The sequence below is a fragment of the Schistocerca gregaria genome, chromosome 2 (assembly GCF_023897955.1).
Source record: "Schistocerca gregaria isolate iqSchGreg1 chromosome 2, iqSchGreg1.2, whole genome shotgun sequence".
NCBI lineage: Eukaryota > Metazoa > Arthropoda > Insecta > Orthoptera > Acrididae > Schistocerca > Schistocerca gregaria.
The window spans coordinates 245,835,224-245,856,268 of NC_064921.1; the positions used below are offsets into that span (position 1 = coordinate 245,835,224).

Consider the following 21,045-nt stretch of genomic DNA (forward strand, 5'->3'; position numbering starts at 1 on the left):
TTGAGATATGTGTAAAATTGAGGCAATTGTACTGAACTGTGAAATCGAAACTTTTAACAGTGCGTATTTAAAGTTAATTTACTTTTAATATTTTACATCAATTTTATATTCATGTGTATTTTATTTTTGTATTACTGGTAATTTTTCTCATCAGATTTCTAAACAGCTAAGTTAAAATGATGATTTAATAGTTAGGCATTTTCTAAAGTAATAGGTAACTACAACAGATTATTAAACTTCACCTAAGCAATTTCTCACAAATTAAAACAATTGATAACAGTTTATGAAAAGGATAGTTGCTGCTCACTGTACACTGGAGATGCTGAGTAGCAGATGGGCACAACAAAAAGAATGTCAGAACATAAACTTTAAGCCAACAAGGTCTTTGTCATAGGTAGAATGTACACAACCTCCCCCCCCCCCCCCCCCCCCCCACACACACACACAAACATAAACTTGTGCAAATGCAGTTCACACACACATGACTGCAGTCTCTAGTTTCTGAGGCCGCATTGCAAGCAGCTGCACATGATGGGAGATGCAGCTGGGTGGTGGGGGTAAGGTGGCGGCTGGGGCGAAGTGGGAGAGGGATAGTAGGATGGGGTGGGAGATGGTAAAGTGCTGCTTGTGGGAGCATATAGGAAAAGGTGAAGAGAGGGTAGGGCAGCTAGGTGCAGTTGGGAGTTTAGACAGGGACCGAGGTGGAGGGGGTCAGTGGAAAACGAGAGAGATAAAAGAGTGTGGCTGCATTGTTGGAATAGAGGACTGTGTAGTACTAGAATGAGAACAGGGAAGAGGATAGAGGGTAAGGACAAAGCCCAATGAAAGTTGAGGCCAAGAGGATTAAGAGAATGTAGAATATATTGCAGGAAGTGTTCCCACCTACTCAATTCAGAATTCACACCAACACCACCTTTTCTTAATTGCGCACGTGGGAACTCTCCCTGTAACATATCCTGTTTCCATAACCCTCCTGGCCTCAAACTTTGTTAGTTTTTGTCCTTACTGTCTAGCCCCTTCCATGTTCCCATTCCAGCACTACACAGCCCTCTATTCCACCAATGCACCCACAATATTTTTACCACTCTCCTTTACCACTAACCCCACCACCACCACCACCGTCTAGCCACCCAACTGCACCTAGCAGCCCTACCCTCTCTCCACTGTGTCCCTGTATGCTCCCACAATCAGCACTTTACCATCCCCCACTCCTACCCTGCCATCTTTCCCCCTCCCTGCCCAAGTCTCCTCCTTACCCCCACCACCCAGTTGTGTCTCCTATCATGCAAAGCTGCTTGCAGTGTGGTCTCAGCAGCCACATGCTGTGGTCGTGTTTGTGAGAGTTGTATCTGCGTGAGTGTGTGACTGTGTATGTTCTATTCTGATGAAGGCCTTGTTGACCAAAAGCTCATTTTCGGACAGTATTTCTGTTGGGAATATCTGTGACCCAGCATCTCTGCTACACGGTGAGTAGCAGCCATCATTTTCATAATATTGTAACATTCCATCATGACTTTCCATGGTACAGTTGATAATGGGTAGGCACCAGGACCATATGAGGAGTTTTACTGAAGAAAAAATATGTTGGCAGTAATGTAAAATTAAATTTGCTCACCAGTTGTACTTAAAGCACACATTGTTGTTGAGAGATATGATCCGAAGACCTGGTCTCAGAAGGGTTGTATAATATCCCCCCTTCATAACAGTTGGTACTATATCAGCTGGTAGCCATGTCTGCCACAGACTTGCCATTGTTTCATAAAGCCATTTGGAGGATACAGTATCGTCTGTTACATCATCAGGTGCGTATCTGTTTTAAAAATTATGGACAAAAAGAATATGTGCAAATAACATATAATCAGGTATAGGAATTTACTCATTATTAATCAATAATTCAGACATAATGTCTGTTCAGACATAACACAATTTCTTGATTGTAAGAAAGACAGTCTTGATCACATTTATTTAATGTTAATGTTGTAGAAACATTCTTAGCTGAAATGTTGTGTTTTGCTGTGAAACACTCACAATACTCCTCTGGCAGAATTGACCAGCATGTTCAGGTGTCACAAACCTGAAGATGTCTGTCAGTTGTGCTGATGAAATATTGTGAGGATTTTACAATGACATCTGCTGTCTTGACTGAGAACCATTTCTACAACTAGCCTGTCACAAAAGCCTCAAGAAATATAAGATTAATGGTATTAGCACTTTTTGTTCGCTGACAATTGTCAGACAGATTTAAGGTGACAGCAACAGATGCTTCAAGGTAATACCAAATGTTAGACCTGTGCTCAGGTTGTGACTGATACTATTTGGTTGCTGCTGCTTTAAATAGTGGCTGATGATGGGTTATTGACCAGAAGCACTAACAACATTGTACTTTGACTGTTGTTTACGTAATCACTGTTAGATGTTCATATATAGTATCAAACCTACAGAAATGGAAAAAATATGGTAACAGCCCCTTGGGTAATAGGAACACAGAATACACATAAAGTAACTTAACTTGCAGGAGAGGGTGTTGTCAGCTTGCGAGAGGTGTAAAATGTATGCATATACATTGCAATACAATATCTGCAGTATGGTCATTCTGTGATAATCTATCACATAGAACTACATCCCCATGTTAGCAATAAAGTTTATTGCAGTTCAATGCTCATGTAAAATATTTAATGGATAAACCGGGTTTGCACGATAAGTTACTTTCATTAGCTCATAGATATATTTTGGTTGGTGGCTGCATCAAAACATGAGAGGAGTCACCACTTTTGTAAGACTTGTAGTTGAAATCTTATTGTTAAAGGTAATGTACATGTTGTTGCTCTCTGTCAATGTGGTAAATACCTGTTCAAGGAATTAGCAGCAAGCTCCAAGCAGGAAGCTCATATGTTCTGACACTGCCATCAGCCAAGAGGTATCTAAAAGCTGCTGAAAATGACTTAGCAGTTGAAACCACCTCAGCCATTAAAGAATTAACAAGAGCATTTGACAGCAATAAACTTAATTGTTATAAGTGATGTGCTCACTGCTGCTCTCTGCTGATAAAATGACAAATATGAATATCCTTATGTTGTCTCCCAAACATTCAGAGTGCTCTCATAGGGTATTAATCTGCTTCCAAATTCTTTTTATTTACAATGATATAGATTTTAAGCTTCTATTGAATATACTGTAAAATTTAGTTCCAATGAAAGTTTTTTTTCTTGCCTTAGTAGATTAGAGAAAGTGGCTATACTTTTGAAAATATCTTTACAAAGCTAAAATTAGCAATCTGTCTGATATTCTGGAAAGTGGACTTACTGGTTGACAGGATGTGGTTCATGGTTGCCCAATGCTGAAAAAACAGGGGCATCACCAAATGCCTGCTTTAGTGTTGGGAAAAAAAGCTGGAATGACTCATTATTCCTTTCTATACTTGTCTGCCACACTCCATGGTCAATGACATCACCAGTAAAGTAAACATAATTGATGTCCTGTGGAATAAAGACCATTAGAACTTGCACTGCAAAAACTGTCATATGTAAATTAATTTCATGAGATATCTTGTTGTTACTATCACATAGGTTTCTTTTATTTTCAAGGCAGTGGGACAGTGGTAGATTTTATCAGCACATGTAGTTTTTAACAACTTACCATTGTAGTATGTATTCTTTGTCACTGTTTGCATTTTGATAGAAGAGTGAATTTTACTGTTTAACAAAGGGAGAAAAACTGGCATTTAAATATTACATCAACTGCAGGATGAACTCAGAGAAGGATGACAACATAATCCCTCACTGTGGCATTAACAGACAAGCTGCTGAGTAATGCTCTTGTGAATTAGAAACCAAACATTAATTGACCTTTCTGGATTTTCTATACAAGTTATCTAATAAAAATATCCTTTGATGACACTGAAAATAAATTGCTTCCATAAAATTACAAAGAGGTTTTTTACTAGGTGCTGTCATTATGTTATAAAATTAAAACTGATTCCTGCAGGAATTTCTGGGTGCTAATCCTAATATATATCTAGCTGCCTTCTGCCATGTGAAAATAAACATAGATCTCTTGGAATTTTCCAATAGCAATATGCTGCAGTGTAACAGGAGTGGAAGAAAGTGAAATGAGATTTACACAATAACTAGCTGCATACACTCTATCTTGTAATATTAGTTCCTCATAAAGGAGCCACTAGTTCCAAAGTATTGATATTGGTTGGCCATTATATTTCTCATTGTACTTGCTTCTGTCCCAGTCGCCTAATTTTTGTTCTGGTAGACCACTTTGTTTCTTAACAACCTGGAGTTTCAATTGTTTAAATATGCTTCATATATTTTATTAATGTTCTTGGACTTTACTGTGACTGAATTCCTAGATGTAAAGAATCTGAGCGTGTTAACTAGTGTTCTTGGAAGTCATTTGTTGTCATTTCATTGAGGCTTCTACTCTCATACAGTCTCTTTAAGATTTGCCTCACTTCGTACCCTCCGTAACATTCCAATATAATTCCTGAACAGTACTTCGTGTTACAGTGAGAACCTCCATTTAGTTGACTTAAATGATTTCTGGTTCCAAAAGCTTATTGATGTCTGCTGCCACATGGTATTTAGGAGTATTATTTATGTAGTTTGCTGGTGGTTGTTCACTCTTGTAATTTATAAATGGTAAAAGCTGCACAGTACAATATTGCAATTAGTAAGCCAATCAGTATTCTTTCATTTTCTTAGAGCTCATTTGTTGCCTTTCTCAATGGCATATGAATGTAATTGTAAGCAATATTATCCTCACACCATTTCCTGTACAAATAAAGCATTGGAAGCATATCTGTGTTCATTTCAAAAGGAATGTAAATTTGTCTGAGAACTTACATATTTCTGGGCTCGTGTGAGAGATCTCATGATAGCAACAATATGAAATAGAATAAACTGCCTAGTTTGATTCAACCTCATTTGCAATTGTAATCACTATGGACTTAATACATGAGGTGATCTTATAGCTGGTCACATTTCAAATATCTTTTATCTATCACTTTTTTTATTTATATTTTAATGGGTAATCATAACTTAACAGGAAACATCACATACATTGCAGGTGGATTCAGAAATCAGCAACAAATAATCTGTAGAAAAAGAAACAGGTCTCTAACATAAAATATACCAATAATGAATGCTTTCATTTACTACCGAATAGAAAATGGTACAGTAGAGTTTGTTTCCTTTTCTGTATATACCTCAGTGAAGTATTGGTGTTTTGATACTTAGTGAACTTAATAATCATTAACTTTTATAAGTAAAATAAGGGTGATGTGTAGTGAACAGAAATATGCAACATAAAACAGTATTGACACTAGCTTTTAAGATCTTCTTTTTCTTGTTCTTCCTCTAGCAAAATTACACACATGTGAATCCTGTTTTCTTGTGTGTTCCTATGTGCCACATATCAGTAAGCTATAGGTGAATGGTGTCATTTCCTTTATTTTATGTATTATTCTGCCCAAGATTTCCATTGTTGTTATTAATATTTATGTTACCTATTGCTTGGTGTTGTCTGTTTTTATTCAGTGTATAGGAATCTTCTTTCTATCTCTGCACATTTTCATTCTCAAATTATGAAAAAAAGACAAAATATACTCACAGGATTCTGTGTGACAGCATTTTTAAGTGCAGACACCAGGCTGTGCCAGGGAATATCACAGCCCCTGTAGTCACCCCAGTAACCAGCAATAGATGCTGCATCTGTTGCCTGGCCCTGATCACTACGGCAACATACCGGCTCATCACATACTGCCGTGCCACCAGGTAAGTACATTGGATCATGATGAGTATCTGATATATGGAGCACTGTGAAGACTTCACCCTCCTGCAAAATGCATGTTGTTTGGATAGGACTGATAAGTTGCACCACAGTAAATTAAGCAATGTTTGTAAATTTAAAACATTATGTATTGATTTTAAGAAATTAAGATGAATGCAAATGACAAACATGCACATTTAAAGGTAAAACACTACTCTAAGTCTAGGGCAGAAAAAAATATCTGTATGAGAATTAATCGCCACTCACCAACTGGGGAACAATGTGCATAGAATAGGCACACAAAAAAGATGAAAAATTATATAGCTTTTCAATAAAAGCCTTCATCTTACACACACACACACACACACACACACACACACACACACACACACACACACACACACACACACACACACAAAGGATAGATGAATAGACAGAGAAACAAACAGATAGATAGATAGTTAGAGAGAGAGATAATAGCACACAAAATGTGTGTTTGTTGGCCACAACAAAGGACTCTGAAAGACAACAATGTTCTCTGGACTTGTCTGCTATTAAGACCCTTGTATATTTTGTATGTAGTGCTATGTCCTCATGTAAATACTGTACTCTAATCTGATTGATTACTCTGTTTTTTTTTTTTATGAATCTTTCATTAAAGAACTGCAGTATTTTTTTAACTGTACATATCGTATTCTATTTTGTCAAAAACTGACAGGTTAATTCTGCAAAAACTAAAAACAGTTATTATACAGACACTGTATCATGGCAACCTTAGTTGGGGAGTGTTTTGGACTATGGTTGGATAAGATACTGGTAGGAGTGTGGCCTAAACTACGACTGCACCTGCAGCCAGCAATTGCACTGTAGTCATTACCAAATGCTTTGTGTACTACAATTTGCTTTGCAATGTGAATTGCTCATTTTTTTTCTTTTTGAAGTGAGTGAAGAGACTAATCCTGGTTCATAAAGGGATTGAAATGACACTCTCACCATGAGTAAAGGAATCAGTGATCCCTATGATAGTTATGTCAGTTCTACTTTCGTGGGAGCATAGAATGTGGACATAGGGTGGCAGCCATTCGAGAGGGAGGTGGGGCTTATTCCCCCACACTGCTCCTCTCCCCTCGGACAGTCCAAGTTCTTGTTTGTTTACAGTCGCAGGCGACTGCCATGTTATACTGTCCCCATAATATCACCCAGTGTTGATAACGCTACTTGTTAAAAATAAGTATCCCATTACTGATTCCCAACCAACAGGTACACCTCCATCAGATGGCTGTTCATGTTTAGTGTGTGTGTGTGTGTGTGTGTGTGTAAGATCAAGGCTTTTATTGAAAAGCTATATAATTTTTCATCTTTTTTGTGTGCCTATTCTATGCACATTGTTCCACAGTTGGTGAGTGGTGATCTATTCTCATACAGTAGCTTATGATGAACATGTGGTGTGTGATATTTTTTGTGGTGTATAAAGTCCCTTCACTGTCTTTGAAGAGTTTAATGTATCACAAATATCACAAAATAACAAACATGATCACATAATTTTAGAACTTTGGAGTTACAGACAGTGTAGGGCACCCCCCCCCCCCCCCCCCACCACCATACACACACATGCATACACACACCTAAATATTTCAGCCACAAAGGTAAATTAATTATATGTGCAGCAGACTTGTTCTACCTTTTATATACAAATTAAGAAGCAATGTGAAGAACTACTTATTACTTAACCCTTACTTCACTTTCCTCCACTCCCACTTACAGTGTGGAATACTGGGTACCGCTATCCATGTGACAAGTCAAAGCTACTTGACTTTGGTCTTGTGACTGGGGGGGGGGGGGGGGGGGGGGGGGATCTATGCATCACCAGTAGGCATTGTAAGTGGTCCACACCTACCTCCTATAAGGTCACTGCTAAGAATTGATGTGTCTAAGTATCTTGTGGTAGGGACACCTGTACTGGACTTGGTTTTCAGGAAAAGGAAAGCTGGAGGAACCTCACTGAAGTTTAATGGGTATGTATTTCCTGTCCTTCAATAACTGTACATGGAGCACATAGGAACTGCACAAAAGGTGCAAGTCCTATGATAGGTAGAGCTGCTACCAGTGCTAATTGTGAAGAGGCAAGAGACAAAAAATGCAAAATCTTTCACCAGTTTTTGACCATCACAACTTCAGCATCCATGTGACTATCACCAAGAGCACCTTCATTCTAAAAAACATGGCGTTTTATAGGCTAGGATCTGTGTTCTGCACTTTCACTTCTGGTGGGGACCATTGGACAATCCTGTGTGACAGATCGAGATTATCAAAGCTACCCCAGAAATAATAGGACACTCACCTTAACCTAAACTGGTTCTCAGCTAAAAAAATTCTATGTAATCCAGAGAAAACTCAGCATCTGCAGTTGGGACTGGCTAATGAGGTAGAACTAAAATCTGTAAAACTGCTTGGAATACTCATTGATTCCAAAGTTAATTATATACTAAAGAGAACAGAACAAAATTTAACACCAGAGAGAACATACACTTACATGACATCAGAAACAAAGAGAGTATTGACATCCTAGTCATAGGCTGACAAAAACAGGCAACTCTGACAAAGTGAACTGTTTGAAATTATTTAACAAATTACCACATACTGCACTCAATACACCTTTCAATAATTTTAAAAGTAAACTGGACAAATGGTTAATGGACAATCCGTACTACAGTCTTACAGAATTCTTGGATACTTGTAACATAGAAATTGAGTTTAAGTTTATGATTCCAATACTGCACAATTGATTAATGTAACATAAATAATTTGTATTTGTAATGTATACACTCATGAATGTAGTAACTTCTTATGTATCTTGACATAATTGTAATGCCTATTTCACTGCATGTGGTCGATGGCAAATAAGAATCTGAATCTGAAACTATTTCCTGTATTAATAAGCTTGACTTTACTCAAGAAGTCTGTTATCTGGCATATGCTTTTGAAGGAAAAAAGCTACAAAATCTTTTCAAAACTACCATGGCCTCCCAAAGCTGGGGAAATGGAAGATCAAAGCCAAGAATAAGTTATATGTTTTGTAGGCTGTCCATACCATCATGTTTCTTATGAGATACGTAGTGTATCAAAAAGTCAAGATCTGAGCAATGATTTCAATAAGTGGATTACTTTTGTTCACAGTACTATACCATGATAAAGGGCCTCAGAACAAAATTGGGAGTCCTGAAAAACTGAAATGAATGACTATATGTGATTGTAACTGTTTGGAATATTCGTTATACATTCTCTACCAATGATCTGTTAAGAATAGTATATCTTATAATGCAGTACAGAATACTGAAACATACCACTGGATCTGACGGTGGAACATACTGTGGTTTCTCACCCAGATCAATATCAACTGTCCATTCATATGAAGGGTCAGTCTCTGCACAGTCTAAGTCCTGCAGAAGAACACTGCATATCTGCTTTGCTGTCAGAGTTGGTTTGTTATCAACTATGTACACCACTGTATCCTGTAAAATAAAGTAAATATTATAAGTTGTTGTGCCACATTATAGAAGATGGTTTATCAGTGTACAAGCCATGCTGAAAGCAATGCCTCCAACTTCTTTATGTGAAATCTCTTAAAGCTTTTTAAATAAAGCAAATATTATTAACGTCCTGCATCTCTATTCTTCATGTCTACATACTTATTTGTCAAGATAGTCACTATGGTTGCAAACTCATTTTTCCCAAGGATAGACCAGTTTGTTAGCAAGAATGGTTTACTATGTTGATGTTGGTGGAGCCAAAACCTCACCTCTGCTTGCACCACTTCATCACTATCAATGTGAAGTCCTCAAAGGTGTTCTTTAAATTTTGAAAACAGATGAAAATTGAATGAGGCCAAGTTGGGACTAAGTGCCAGATTATTGCAGATGTTGCAGCACTTGTGTGTGGTCTAGCATTGTCACACTGAAGGAGAGGGTGCTCCATGTGTGGATGAACTTGTGGCACCGATGAGGTTGATACCAGTATTGATCTAAGTATCGTCTTTGAACTAAGCTAAACATTATCTTTGTGCAGTTCCGCCATTCAGTTATATGTAAGCCTTGCTTGTGCAAAGAGGTGAATAAATGAACTACTGTAAAATGGGAGTGTTGTTTGGTGAAACTGGCCTAAACTTCCTCCTCAAACTCTTCAAATTCAAAACACTATTGCAGCAGGAGCTTTCGCACATGCCGACACAGTTACATTACAAACCAACATGTTACACAATACAACTCAGAGACCTCTAGTGGCAGATGGCTGCAAGTGTGAGGTCATGAAGAATAAAATCTAGAATGTTAATAATGCTTATCTGATTTAAGAAGCTTGACACAAAAAGTTTGTGACACAAAAAGTTCAGAGGCATTACTTCTCAGCATGTCATTGTAGATCACAATACTAGTAATAAAAACAAATCACTTTAGTAATAATAGAAAGAAAACATTTAAGACTAGAATGCTGTTTACCTGCTAATAAACAGCCTTCTATACAATTACTGGTTTTTGTTGCCCACTATGAAGAGTATGGCAAAGGGTACTTTCCATTGTACCAGTTGTTAGAGCTCCTTCCCATTCATGAAATTTACTAAATGTAGAAAGTACTGTAGAGTACTGTTCCTCTTAAAACATATTGTGTTTGCTTAAAGAGTAAGCTTTTGTCTGTGTGTCCTGAAATGGGAGCCACTACTATCAGAACATGCAACCTTATCATCATCTCCAACACTGAAATGATATTCTTCATGGGAAAAGATGTTCTATGACTACTTGTGTTACTAATCTCAGTCCTGGTATGTTTCACTTGATGAATGGCAATCCAACAGTGAGGCAATCTGTATTTTATTTAACTTCCTGGCAGATTAAAACTGTGTGCCGACCGAGACTCGAACTCGGGACCTTTGCCTTTCGCGGGCAAGTGCTCTACCATCTGAGCTACCAAAGCACGACTCACGCCCGGTCCTCATAGCTTTACTTCTGCCAGTATCTCGTCTCCTACATTCCATACTTTACAGAAGCTCTCCTGTGAACCATGCAGAACTAGCACTTCTGAAAGAAAGGATATTGGCACACAGTTTTAATATGCCAGGAAGTTTCATATCAGTGCACAATCCACTGCAGAGTGAAAGTCTCATTCTGTATTTTATTTATTTAGCATTTACATGCAGTTGATGTCATCAGAAGACTTACTTCTCTTTGTACATTATGTTTTACATAACAAAATATTGCATGGTAAAAATATAACAGTGTTGTACCCTATTATCTTATAACTGCCTCTACACCCATATCTAGACATAACAGTAAGCCTTAATTTATAAGAATTAACATGCAATTGATGTCATCAGAAGAATTATAGCTATTTGTACATTATGTTACATATAACAAATTATTATATGGTAAAAATATAACAGTTTTGCACCCTATTAGTTTATAGCTGCCTCTATAGCTTTGCCCTTGATGTAAAGCCAATGTTCAGATTTCTGTTGCAACGCAATGACAGCCAAATTGAGAGGTAGTAACAATAAGCACAACGCATTTTGAACCCTTAGGACCCATATTCAGGTTCTTGACATATTATACACTCCAGCCACACTGTCTAGGGGAACACTGCATCCATCTAGAAACTAAAAACTATTATTATACATTTTAACCTCAGGTCACACAAATGTCTACCTTGCGGATACTCAGCTCCCAGCTGCTGAGCATGCTCTACAGCATGATTCAAAGTACCTGAGTACTTGTCCACACACAAGCTGTTTTAGTACTCTCACCTGACACTAGTTTTTCAGAATGAACTTCAGTGATAAGAACTTGCCCTCCACCACATCCTTGTATCCTGATGCCCCCCCCCCCCCCCCGTCCCTAATTCATAAAATGACTCTTTTTCTCTCTCTCATAGTTCTTCATTGCACCATTTGCGGAGGGGCAGGTTACGATTTCTCATCGTCATACTGTTCAGATTAAATGTCCACCTACCTCAGTACAGCTTCTGCTCAATGACCCTTCTCTCTGGAAGCATAGATACTTACTAGATGGTAAAAAAGCAGCATCGAATAAAATGTCACCTAATATCTATCCTGCAAAGTCTGTGTAGCTCTAGTAGCAATTCAGTTCCTGTAATATTATTTAACATAATTTTGGTTGATAATGTGGTGCTTTTTGATTGAAATTCATGTCCTAAATTCTGAAGACAATGTTTTTATTGCTTTTGCCATGTGTAGATCTATCTAACAAGTCCACATTTAGCGAATTACTCAACTATGCCACACGAAGTTCTCAGACAGACAACAAATTACACATGCAAAGCAGCCAGAAATCTACACAAGTTCAATCAATTCATGTTTACGATCTCACAGTCTCTGATTCACCACTATTTGCGAGTTATACATTTGGTCTCTTTTGGTGTTCTTGTATAACAGAAGTTCTTGCCAAATATTGAATAAATAATTACAGAATATGCCACTTGGAATTTCCACTGTGGCCAAAAGTTCACACACTTGTAACTTTCCCACAAAACAATCCAAAAACTCCAAACTTTCATCAAACTATCCATATTGCAACAGCTTTCATTGCAACTAGTTTTAAACATGTGGAACTCAATATTTCTTCATCTTAGACATAATCAGAACTGAGACATTTAGCATGACTCCCCTTGCATGGCCACAAATCAACTGTTGGATGACATCAGGTTATGCAGAGAGCCAAAGGGCAAGCAATCATGACAGCCGCTGGCAGCCGATCAACCAGATCAAGTGTACTAATTCGCATGATAATATAACCAGTGCCACTGGGCCTCCACAGTCAGTCTGTGCTGTCAGGCTGTCAGTCAGTCTATGCTCAGCCCACAGTCAGTACAGTGAGTTCACAGGAGTTCATGGTTGGAGTTCACACCAAGAAGCCCACAATGCTTCTTTTGTCACAGGCTCTGTCATAAAGCTGAAGTGTGTTCACAAAAGCTGGACCACAGTGATATTTTCAGTGGTACAGTAGCACATTATAATGGTGATACTGCTCAAGGTGTTTGTTGCACTGTAAATTCTGTTTTAATGGTCCTTTTTACTATCTTATTTCATTACATGTACAGGGATATAACTTGCCTGTAAAGACAACTTGTATCATTAGATTGTTGGGTGACTATTTTTGAGCTTAGGTTTCCTATAACTTTTGCATGCTAATTTGATTTGTATTTTGGGGGGCAAAAGTACATGTGTTCAGGGATTTCCTTTTTTAACTTTTTGCTGGTTTGCTTATTGAATATGGATACACATAACCATCCCTCGCTGCAATGGAGCACTTCCTTTCACGCCGATCACCTGCCACCCTACCTAAAACTTCTTTCCTCGTCACCTTAGCCAGCTTCATCCTGACCCACCAGACATACCAACAATTAAAGGGAACAGCCATGGGTACCAGGATGGCCCCCTCGTATGCCAACCTATTTATGGGTCGCTTAGAGGAAGCCTTCTTGGTTACCCAAGCCTGCCAACCCAAAGTTTGGTACAGATTTATTGATGACATCTTCATGATCTGGACTCACAGTGAAGAACAACTCCAGAATTTCCTCTCCAACCTCAACTCCTTTGGTTTCATCAGATTCACCTGGTCCTACTCCAAATCCCATGCCACTTTCCTTGACGTTGACCTCCATCTGTCCAATGGCCAGCTTCACACAACCGTCCACATCAAACCCACCAACAAGCAACAGTACCTCCATTATGACAGCTGCCACCCATTCCACATCAAACGGTCCCTTCCCTACAGCCTAGGCCTTCATGGCAAACGAATCTGCTCCAGTCCTGAATCCCTGGACCATTACACCAACAACCTGAAAACAGCTTTCGCATCCCGCAACTACCCTCCCGATCTGGTACAGAAGCAGATAACCAGAGCCACTTCCTCATCCCCTCAAACCCAGAACCTCTCACAGAAGAACCCCAAAAGTGCCCCACTTGTGACAGGATACTTCCCGGGACTGGATCAGACTCTGAATGTGGCTCTCCAGCAGGGATACGACTTCCTAAAATCCTGCCCCGAAATGAGATCCATCCTTCATGAAATCCTCCCCACTCCACCAAGAGTGTCTTTCCGCCGTCCACCTAACCTTCGTAACCTCTTGGTTCGTCCCTATGAAATCCCCAAACCACCTTCCCTACCCTGTGGCTCCTACCCTTGCAACCGCCCCCAGTGTAAAACCTGTCCTATGCACCCTCCCACCACCACCTACTCCAGTCCTGTAACCCGGAAGGTGTACACGATCAAAGGGAGAGCCACGTGTGAAAGCACCCACGTGATTTACCAACTGACCTGCCTACACTGTGATGCTTTCTATGTGGGAATGACCAGCAACAAACTGTCCGTTCGCACGAATGGACACAGGCAGACAGTGTTTGTTGGTAATGAGGATCACCCTGTGGCTAAACATGCCTTGGTTCATGGCCAGCACATCTTGGCACAGTGTTACACCGTCCGAGTTATCTGGATACTTCCCACCAACACCAACCTATCCGAACTCTGGAGATGGGAACTCGCCCTTCAGTATATCCTCTCTTCTCGATATCCGCCAGGCCTCAACCTCCGCTAATTTCAAGTTGCTGCCGCTCATACCTCACCTGTCTTTCAACAACTTCTTTGCCTCTGTACTTCCGCCTCGACTGACATCTCTGCCCTTACTCTTTGCCTTTAAATATGTCTGCTTGTGTCTGTGTATGTCCGGATGGATATGTGTGTGTGTGCGAGTGTACACCTGTCCTTTTTTCCCCCTAAGGGAAGTCTTTCCGCTCCCGGGATTGGAATGACTCCTTACCCTCTCCCTTAAAACCCACATCCTTTCGTCTTTCCCTCTGCTTCCCTCTTTCCTGAAGAAGCAACCATCGGTTGCGAAAGCTAGTAATTCTGTGTGTGTGTTTGTGTGTTTTGTTCATTGTCCCTGTCTGCCGGTGCTTTCCCGCTTGGTAAGTCTTGGAATCTTTGTTTTTAATATATTTTTACCATGTGGAAGTTTCTTTCTATTTTTTTTTAACCATCCCATGAGTTACACATGGTGCAACAAGTTAGAAAGCAACATCAAACAAGGAGAGGTTTTAGTTTCTCTGCTAAAGGTAATAGAGAACATGATCCTGAGTTTGTCGTAGGTTACATAAAAAAGTGATCATTTTGCCAGGCCAGATTTTAGCAATGCTTCCACAATTCTAAATTTGGAAAGTGTGCAACTGGCTGTTCATACCAAGCCTGAGGATCAAAATGCAGGACCAAATTCCAGTGTAGGGGTGAAGTCACAGCTGAGTCTGCAATGAGTCTTGTTGCCAGTAATTAGTTAAGTATAGCAGAGGTAATGCAAGTTTTGATGAAGGAATATGAAGAATATGATGAAATATTATCTGCAGACATTGCAAGATTCAGACAAGGACACAAAAATATCACAATATTTAGGGGAAAAAATTAATGAAGAGCTAAATGATCTTGCTCTGAAAACATGAACCAAGGTTTAGCTGAACTTGAGGGTAAATTTGAGCTAGTGGAGCAGAGCCTCTGCATCATAGAAGTGGAGCAGATGCATATTAGTGATGAGATTAAGATATGAGAGGCATGGATTGTTGGGAATTTCCACGCATTAGAAGAGCAGTGCCAGCACGAGCAAGTGGAGTTGTTCATTGTCAAAAAACTGGGGCACAGTGTCCCAAGTCCATTAAGGGCCATGTAGCAGAGAGTATCCAGGTTCATCACATACTTTAATAGCAGATTGAGCGTATAAAGCTAACTAATCTTGATGAGACTCAGCAACATAAGGATGAGGTCATTGAGCTAGCAGAAAAAGTAGGGAGCTTTTCTGTCACCGAAAGAAGTGACACTGTCATTGATATCTCTGTTGAAATTTCAGCAGGGACACATGAGTAAGCAAGAGGCACAGGGATATTACATGTTGTTGTTGTTGTGGTCTTCAATCCTGAGATTGGTTTGATGCAGCTCTCCATGCTACCCTATCCTGTGCAAGCTTCTTCATCTCCCAGTACCTACTGCAGCCTACATCCTTCTGAATCTGCTTAGTGTATTCATCTCTTGGTCTCCGTCTACAATTTTTACCCTTCATGCTGACCTCCAATACTAAATTGGTGATCCCTCAATGTCTCATAACATGTTCTACCAACCGATCGCTTCTTCTAGTCAAGTTGTCCCACAAGCTCCTCTTCTCCCCAATTCTATTCAATACCTTCTCATTAGTTATGTGATCTACCCATCTAATCTTCAGCATTCCTCTGTAGCACAACATTTCGAAAGCTTCTATTCTCTTCTCGTCTAAACTATTTATCTCCCAAGTTTCACTTCCATACATGGCTACCCTCCATACAAATACTTTCGGATACAACTTCCTGACATTTATATCTATACTCAATGTCAACAAATTTTTCTTCTTCAGAAAGGCTTTCTTTGCCATTGCCAGTCTACATTTCATATCCTCTCTACTTCAAACATCATCAGTTATTTTGCTCCCCAAATAGCAAAACTCCTTTACTACTTTAAGTGTCTCATTTCCTAATCTAATTCCCTCAGCATCACGCAATTTAATTGAACTACATTCCATTATCCTCATTTTGCTTTTGTTGATGTTCATCTTATACCCTCCTTTCAAGACACTGTCCATTCCATTCAACTACTCTTCAAATCCTTTGCTGTCTCTGACAGAATTACAATGTCATCGGTGAACCTCAAAGTTTATATTTCTTCTCCATGGATTTTAATACCTACTCCAAACTTTTCTTTTGTTTCCTTTACTGCTTGCTCAATATACAGATTGAATAACATTGGGGAGAGGCCAAAACCCTGTCTCATTCCCTTCCCAACCACTGCTTCCCTTTCATGTCCCTCGACTCTTATAACTGCTATCTGGTTTCTGCACAAATTGTAAATTGCCTTTTGCTCCCTGTATTTTACCCCTGCCACCTTCAGAATTTGAAAGAGCGTATTCAAATCAACATTGTCAAAAGCTTTCTCTAAGTCTATAAATGCTAGAAACGTAGGTTTGGCTTTCCTTAATCTTTCTTCTAAGGTAAGTCGTAGGGTCAGTATTGCCTCACATGTTCCAACATTTCTACGGAATTCAAACTGATCTTCCCTGAGGTCGGCTTCAATCAGTTTTTCCATTCGTCTGTAAAGAATTCATGTTAGTATTTTGCAGCTGTGACTTAATAAACTGATAGTTTGGTAATTTTCACGTCTGTCAACACCTGCTTTGGGATTGGCATTATTATATTCTTCTTGAAGTCGGAGAGTATTTCACCTGTCTCATACATCTTGCTCACCAGATGGTATAGTTTTGTCAGGACTGGCTCTCCCAAGGCTTTCAGTAGTTCTAATGGAATTTTGTCTACTCCGGGGGCCTTGTTTCCACTCAGGTCTTTCAGTGCTCTATCAAACTCTTCACGCGGTATCATATCTCCCATTTAATCTTCATCTAAATCCTCTTTCATTTCCATAATATAGTTCTCAAGTAAATCGCCCTTGTATAGACCCTCTATATACTCCTTCCACCTTTCTGCTTTCCCTTCTTTGCTTAGAACTGGGTTTCCATCAAAGCTTTTGATATTCATGCAAGTGTTTCTTCTTTCTCCAAAGGTCTCTTTAATTTTCCTGTAGGCAGTGTCTATCTTACCCCTAGTGAGATAAGCCTCTACATCCTTACATTTGTCCTCTAGCCATCCTTACTTAGCCATTTTGCACTTCCTGTCGATATCATTTTTGAGATGTTTGTATTCCTTTTTGCCTGCTTCATTTACTGCATATTTATATTTTCTCCTTTCATCAATTAAATTCAATATTTCTTCTGTTACCCAAGGATTTCTACTAGTCCTCATCTGTTTACCTACTTGATCCTCAGCTGCCTTCACTACTTCATCCCTCAAAGCTACCCATTCTTCTTCTACTGCCATTTGGTCCCTGACGCTCTCCCAGAAACTCTCTACAACCTCTGGTTCTTTCAGTTTATCCATGCCCCATCTCCATAATTTCCCACCTTTTTGCAGTTTCTTCAGTTTCAATCTACAGTTCATAACCAATAGATTGTGGTCAGAGTCCACATCTGCCCCTGGAAATGTCTTACAATTTAAAACTTGGTTCCTAAATCTCTGTCTTACCATTATGTAATCTATCTGAAATCTGCCAGTATCTCCATGCTTCCTCCATGTATACAACCTTCTTTTATGATTCATGAACCAAGTGTTAGCAATGATTAAGTTGTGCTCTTTGCAAAATTCTTTCAGGCAGCTTCCTCTTTCATTTCTTACCCCAAATCCATATTCACCTACTACGTTTCCTTCTCTCCCTTTTCCTACTACCAAATTCCAGTCACCCATGACTATTAAATTTCCAACTCGCTTCACTATCTGAACAATTTCTTTGATTTCATCATACATTTCTTCAATTTCTTCGTCATCTGCAGAGATAGTTGGCATATAAACTTGTACTACTGTAGTAGGCATGGGCTTTGTGTCTATCTTGGCCACAATAATGCATTCACTATGCTGTTTGTAGTAGCTTACCCACATTCCTATTTTTTTTATTCATTATTAAACCTACTCCTGCATTACCCCTATTTGACTTTGTATTTATAACCCTGTACTCACCTGACCCAAAAGTCTTGTTCCTCCTGCCACCGGACTTCACTAATTCCCACTATATCTAACTTTAACCTATCCATTTCCCTTTTTAAATTTTCTAGCCTACCTGCTTGATTAAGCGATCTGACATTCCACACTCCGATCCGTAGAACACCAGTTTTCTTTCTCCTGATAATGACATCCTCTTGAGTAGTCCCCACCCGGAGGATCCGAATGGGGGACTATTTTACCTCCGGAACATTTTACCCAAGAGGACGCCACCATCATTAACCATGCAGTAAAGCTGCATGCCCTCGGAAAAATTACGGTTGTAATTTCCCCTTGCTTTCAACCGTTCGCAGTATCAGCACAGCATGGCCGTTTTGGTTTGTGTTACAAGGCCAGATCAGTCAATTGTCCAGACTGTTGCCCCTGCAACTACTGAAAAGGCTGCTGCCCCTCTTCAGGAACCATACGTTTGTCTGGCCTCTCAACAGATATGCCTCCATTGTGGTTGCCCCTACAGTACGGCTATCTGTATGTATGATGCAATAAAAGAATTTATTCAGATAGTTAAGGGAGGTGAAAATTTAATAGTCATGAGGGACTGGAATTTGACAGTAGGAAAAGGAGGAGAAGAAAAAGTAGTAGGTGAATATGGAATGGGAGGAAGCAATTAAGGAGGAAGCCACCTGGTAGAATTTTGCATAGATCATAACTTAATTATAGCTAACACTGGGTTTCAGAATCATGATGGAAGGTTTTATATGTGGAACTGCTAAGTGTGTGACTCACCTTGGCGACCCCCCTCAGGTGTCACACTGATGTGAGTGCAAGTGCCAGACAAAATAGGCAGGATAGTGTGGACCCAGAATCTGGCCATGACAAGGAGAGCAAAATAGGAATCATTGCAAACAGTCTCATGGGGAGGAAATGCAAGAATTCAGTTTCAGGCACTTCCTCTTGTGAAGTATTCAGAAACTTGGTAGCATGATCTAGCCCAGGTCCTAGCTGGGACAGTTTCAGTCTCCCCCCCCCCCCCCCCCCCTGCCTGGCTGAGTACACAATGAATACTTGAGCAGTTATCTTGAAAATGAACCTGCCGTATGAATGAATCAGCAGTGCGACATGGCAATTAAGTAAGGGATTTTCAACAAGCTTGTCTGTCAGTCTAGTAGTTCAAGGTGGCACAGGATCATGTGAATCACAGCATTATTGTGTTACTGAACTTGAATCAGTCCAGCTTCTCAAGCCCCACATGATTATTTAAATGCATGTTTTATTGCAACCAGTTCCTGTATGACCCATACAGGCCTGTACTACAAAGCTGCCTATGCAGTTGTGCCACATCATCCTCACAGAGAGGTGCAAGGATGATACAGAAACATTTAAGATGTTGCTGCTAGAACTTGAATACGACACAGGTGAGTGTGCGCCAAACAGTGCACAAGGCTGTTACAGGCCACAGCTGCAAGTGGGCCAGACAATACAGAGGGTTGCCGCAAGTTCCCCGCCTGCCCCCCCCCCCCCCCCCCTTTTGCTGATGTGCTGATGGACAGTCCACTGGTTCAGCTGGACAAGGCTCCTTGCTGTGGCGATGACAGTGAGTGGTGAGCTGTCAGCCATGTGGACACTTGGGTTGATGAAACTGAGTTTCAGTGAGACAGCTGGGGTGTGCATGTAAGTGGTTGTGACAGGTCATTGGCGCAACTATCAAGTATTCCAAGTAGTGCAGGAACATGGAATGGTCACTTGTGCTTGTATCAAGACAAAGACGCAAGACTCACTATCACTTGAGATGTGCGAAATCAACCCAAATTGGGTGTGACTTCCAGGATGACTGGTGCTCCAAGGGGGCATACCATTACATGACACATGTCATCTCATGCACCAAATCCATGAGAGATCAGCGGGAAGTGTCATCACATTTGGCCAGCTGACTGTTGTTATATCATAGTGCACCTTGGTCAATGTTGTCTCTTGCTAAGGGGGCACACGGAAGAGACATAACATGCCAGCCTTGAACAGGAATAACAAAATGACCATCAGCACTCCACGCTGGGATGCTCATGATGCATGTAGACACTCAGCCATGACTACCACCATGTACCATGTTAATGAGATTCACAGGATGATACAGGCCACATTGAGGGGGTTTCCTGGGACAGAGGAAATGAGGTTACACCTCACAGACGGAGACAGCATGACTCCCACTGATACCTGTGACAACAAGCCTCCCTCCCGCCTCTCCCCCTCCCCCTCCTGCTTTTGTACTACATGATAGTGGATCTACTGTGTGTGTCAGAATACAATGTCTGAGCACTTGTTTACAGTATGACATACAAACTTGCATATGTTTATGTGTTTCTTTCAGTGAGACTGAAAAGAGAGAGAGAGAGAGAGACAGAGACAGAGGCATACAGATACAGGGTGCACATTAATAAAACCAACAAACTACAGGGACAGATTTCTGAGTGGAAATGGAGGAAACAAGGTCCTATGAACAATTGTCTTGAAATGCATTTTTGCGACAGTAGATGGTGCTGACAAATGGCAGTTCCCACAACTATGTGCCATGTGTTCCTTGTATGTTGGAGATTGTGTGATTAATGAAGCATATTGCAAGCACCAGAATGGTCTGATATTCAGGTCAGGAA

At 40.1% G+C, this 21,045-nt stretch overlaps 1 protein-coding gene across 2 annotated transcripts in view; it reads right to left on the reverse strand.

Moving 5' to 3' along the window:
- The window catches only part of LOC126336779 (sphingomyelin phosphodiesterase-like), a 338,554-nt gene that overhangs the window by 244,835 nt on the left and 72,674 nt on the right, over window positions 1-21,045 (reverse strand). The window contains exons 4-7 of one of the 2 annotated variants that reach the window (XM_050000795.1): window positions 9,123-9,290; window positions 5,620-5,844; window positions 3,304-3,476; window positions 1,616-1,810 (exon numbers count right to left, since the gene is read on the reverse strand). The exons of the other annotated variant lie outside the window; for it this stretch is intronic. Coding sequence (XP_049856752.1) covers window positions 1,616-1,810; window positions 3,304-3,476; window positions 5,620-5,844; window positions 9,123-9,290 — 761 coding nt within the window. The remainder of the gene's footprint in view (window positions 1-1,615; window positions 1,811-3,303; window positions 3,477-5,619; window positions 5,845-9,122; window positions 9,291-21,045) is intronic. 2 annotated transcript variants of the gene reach the window in all.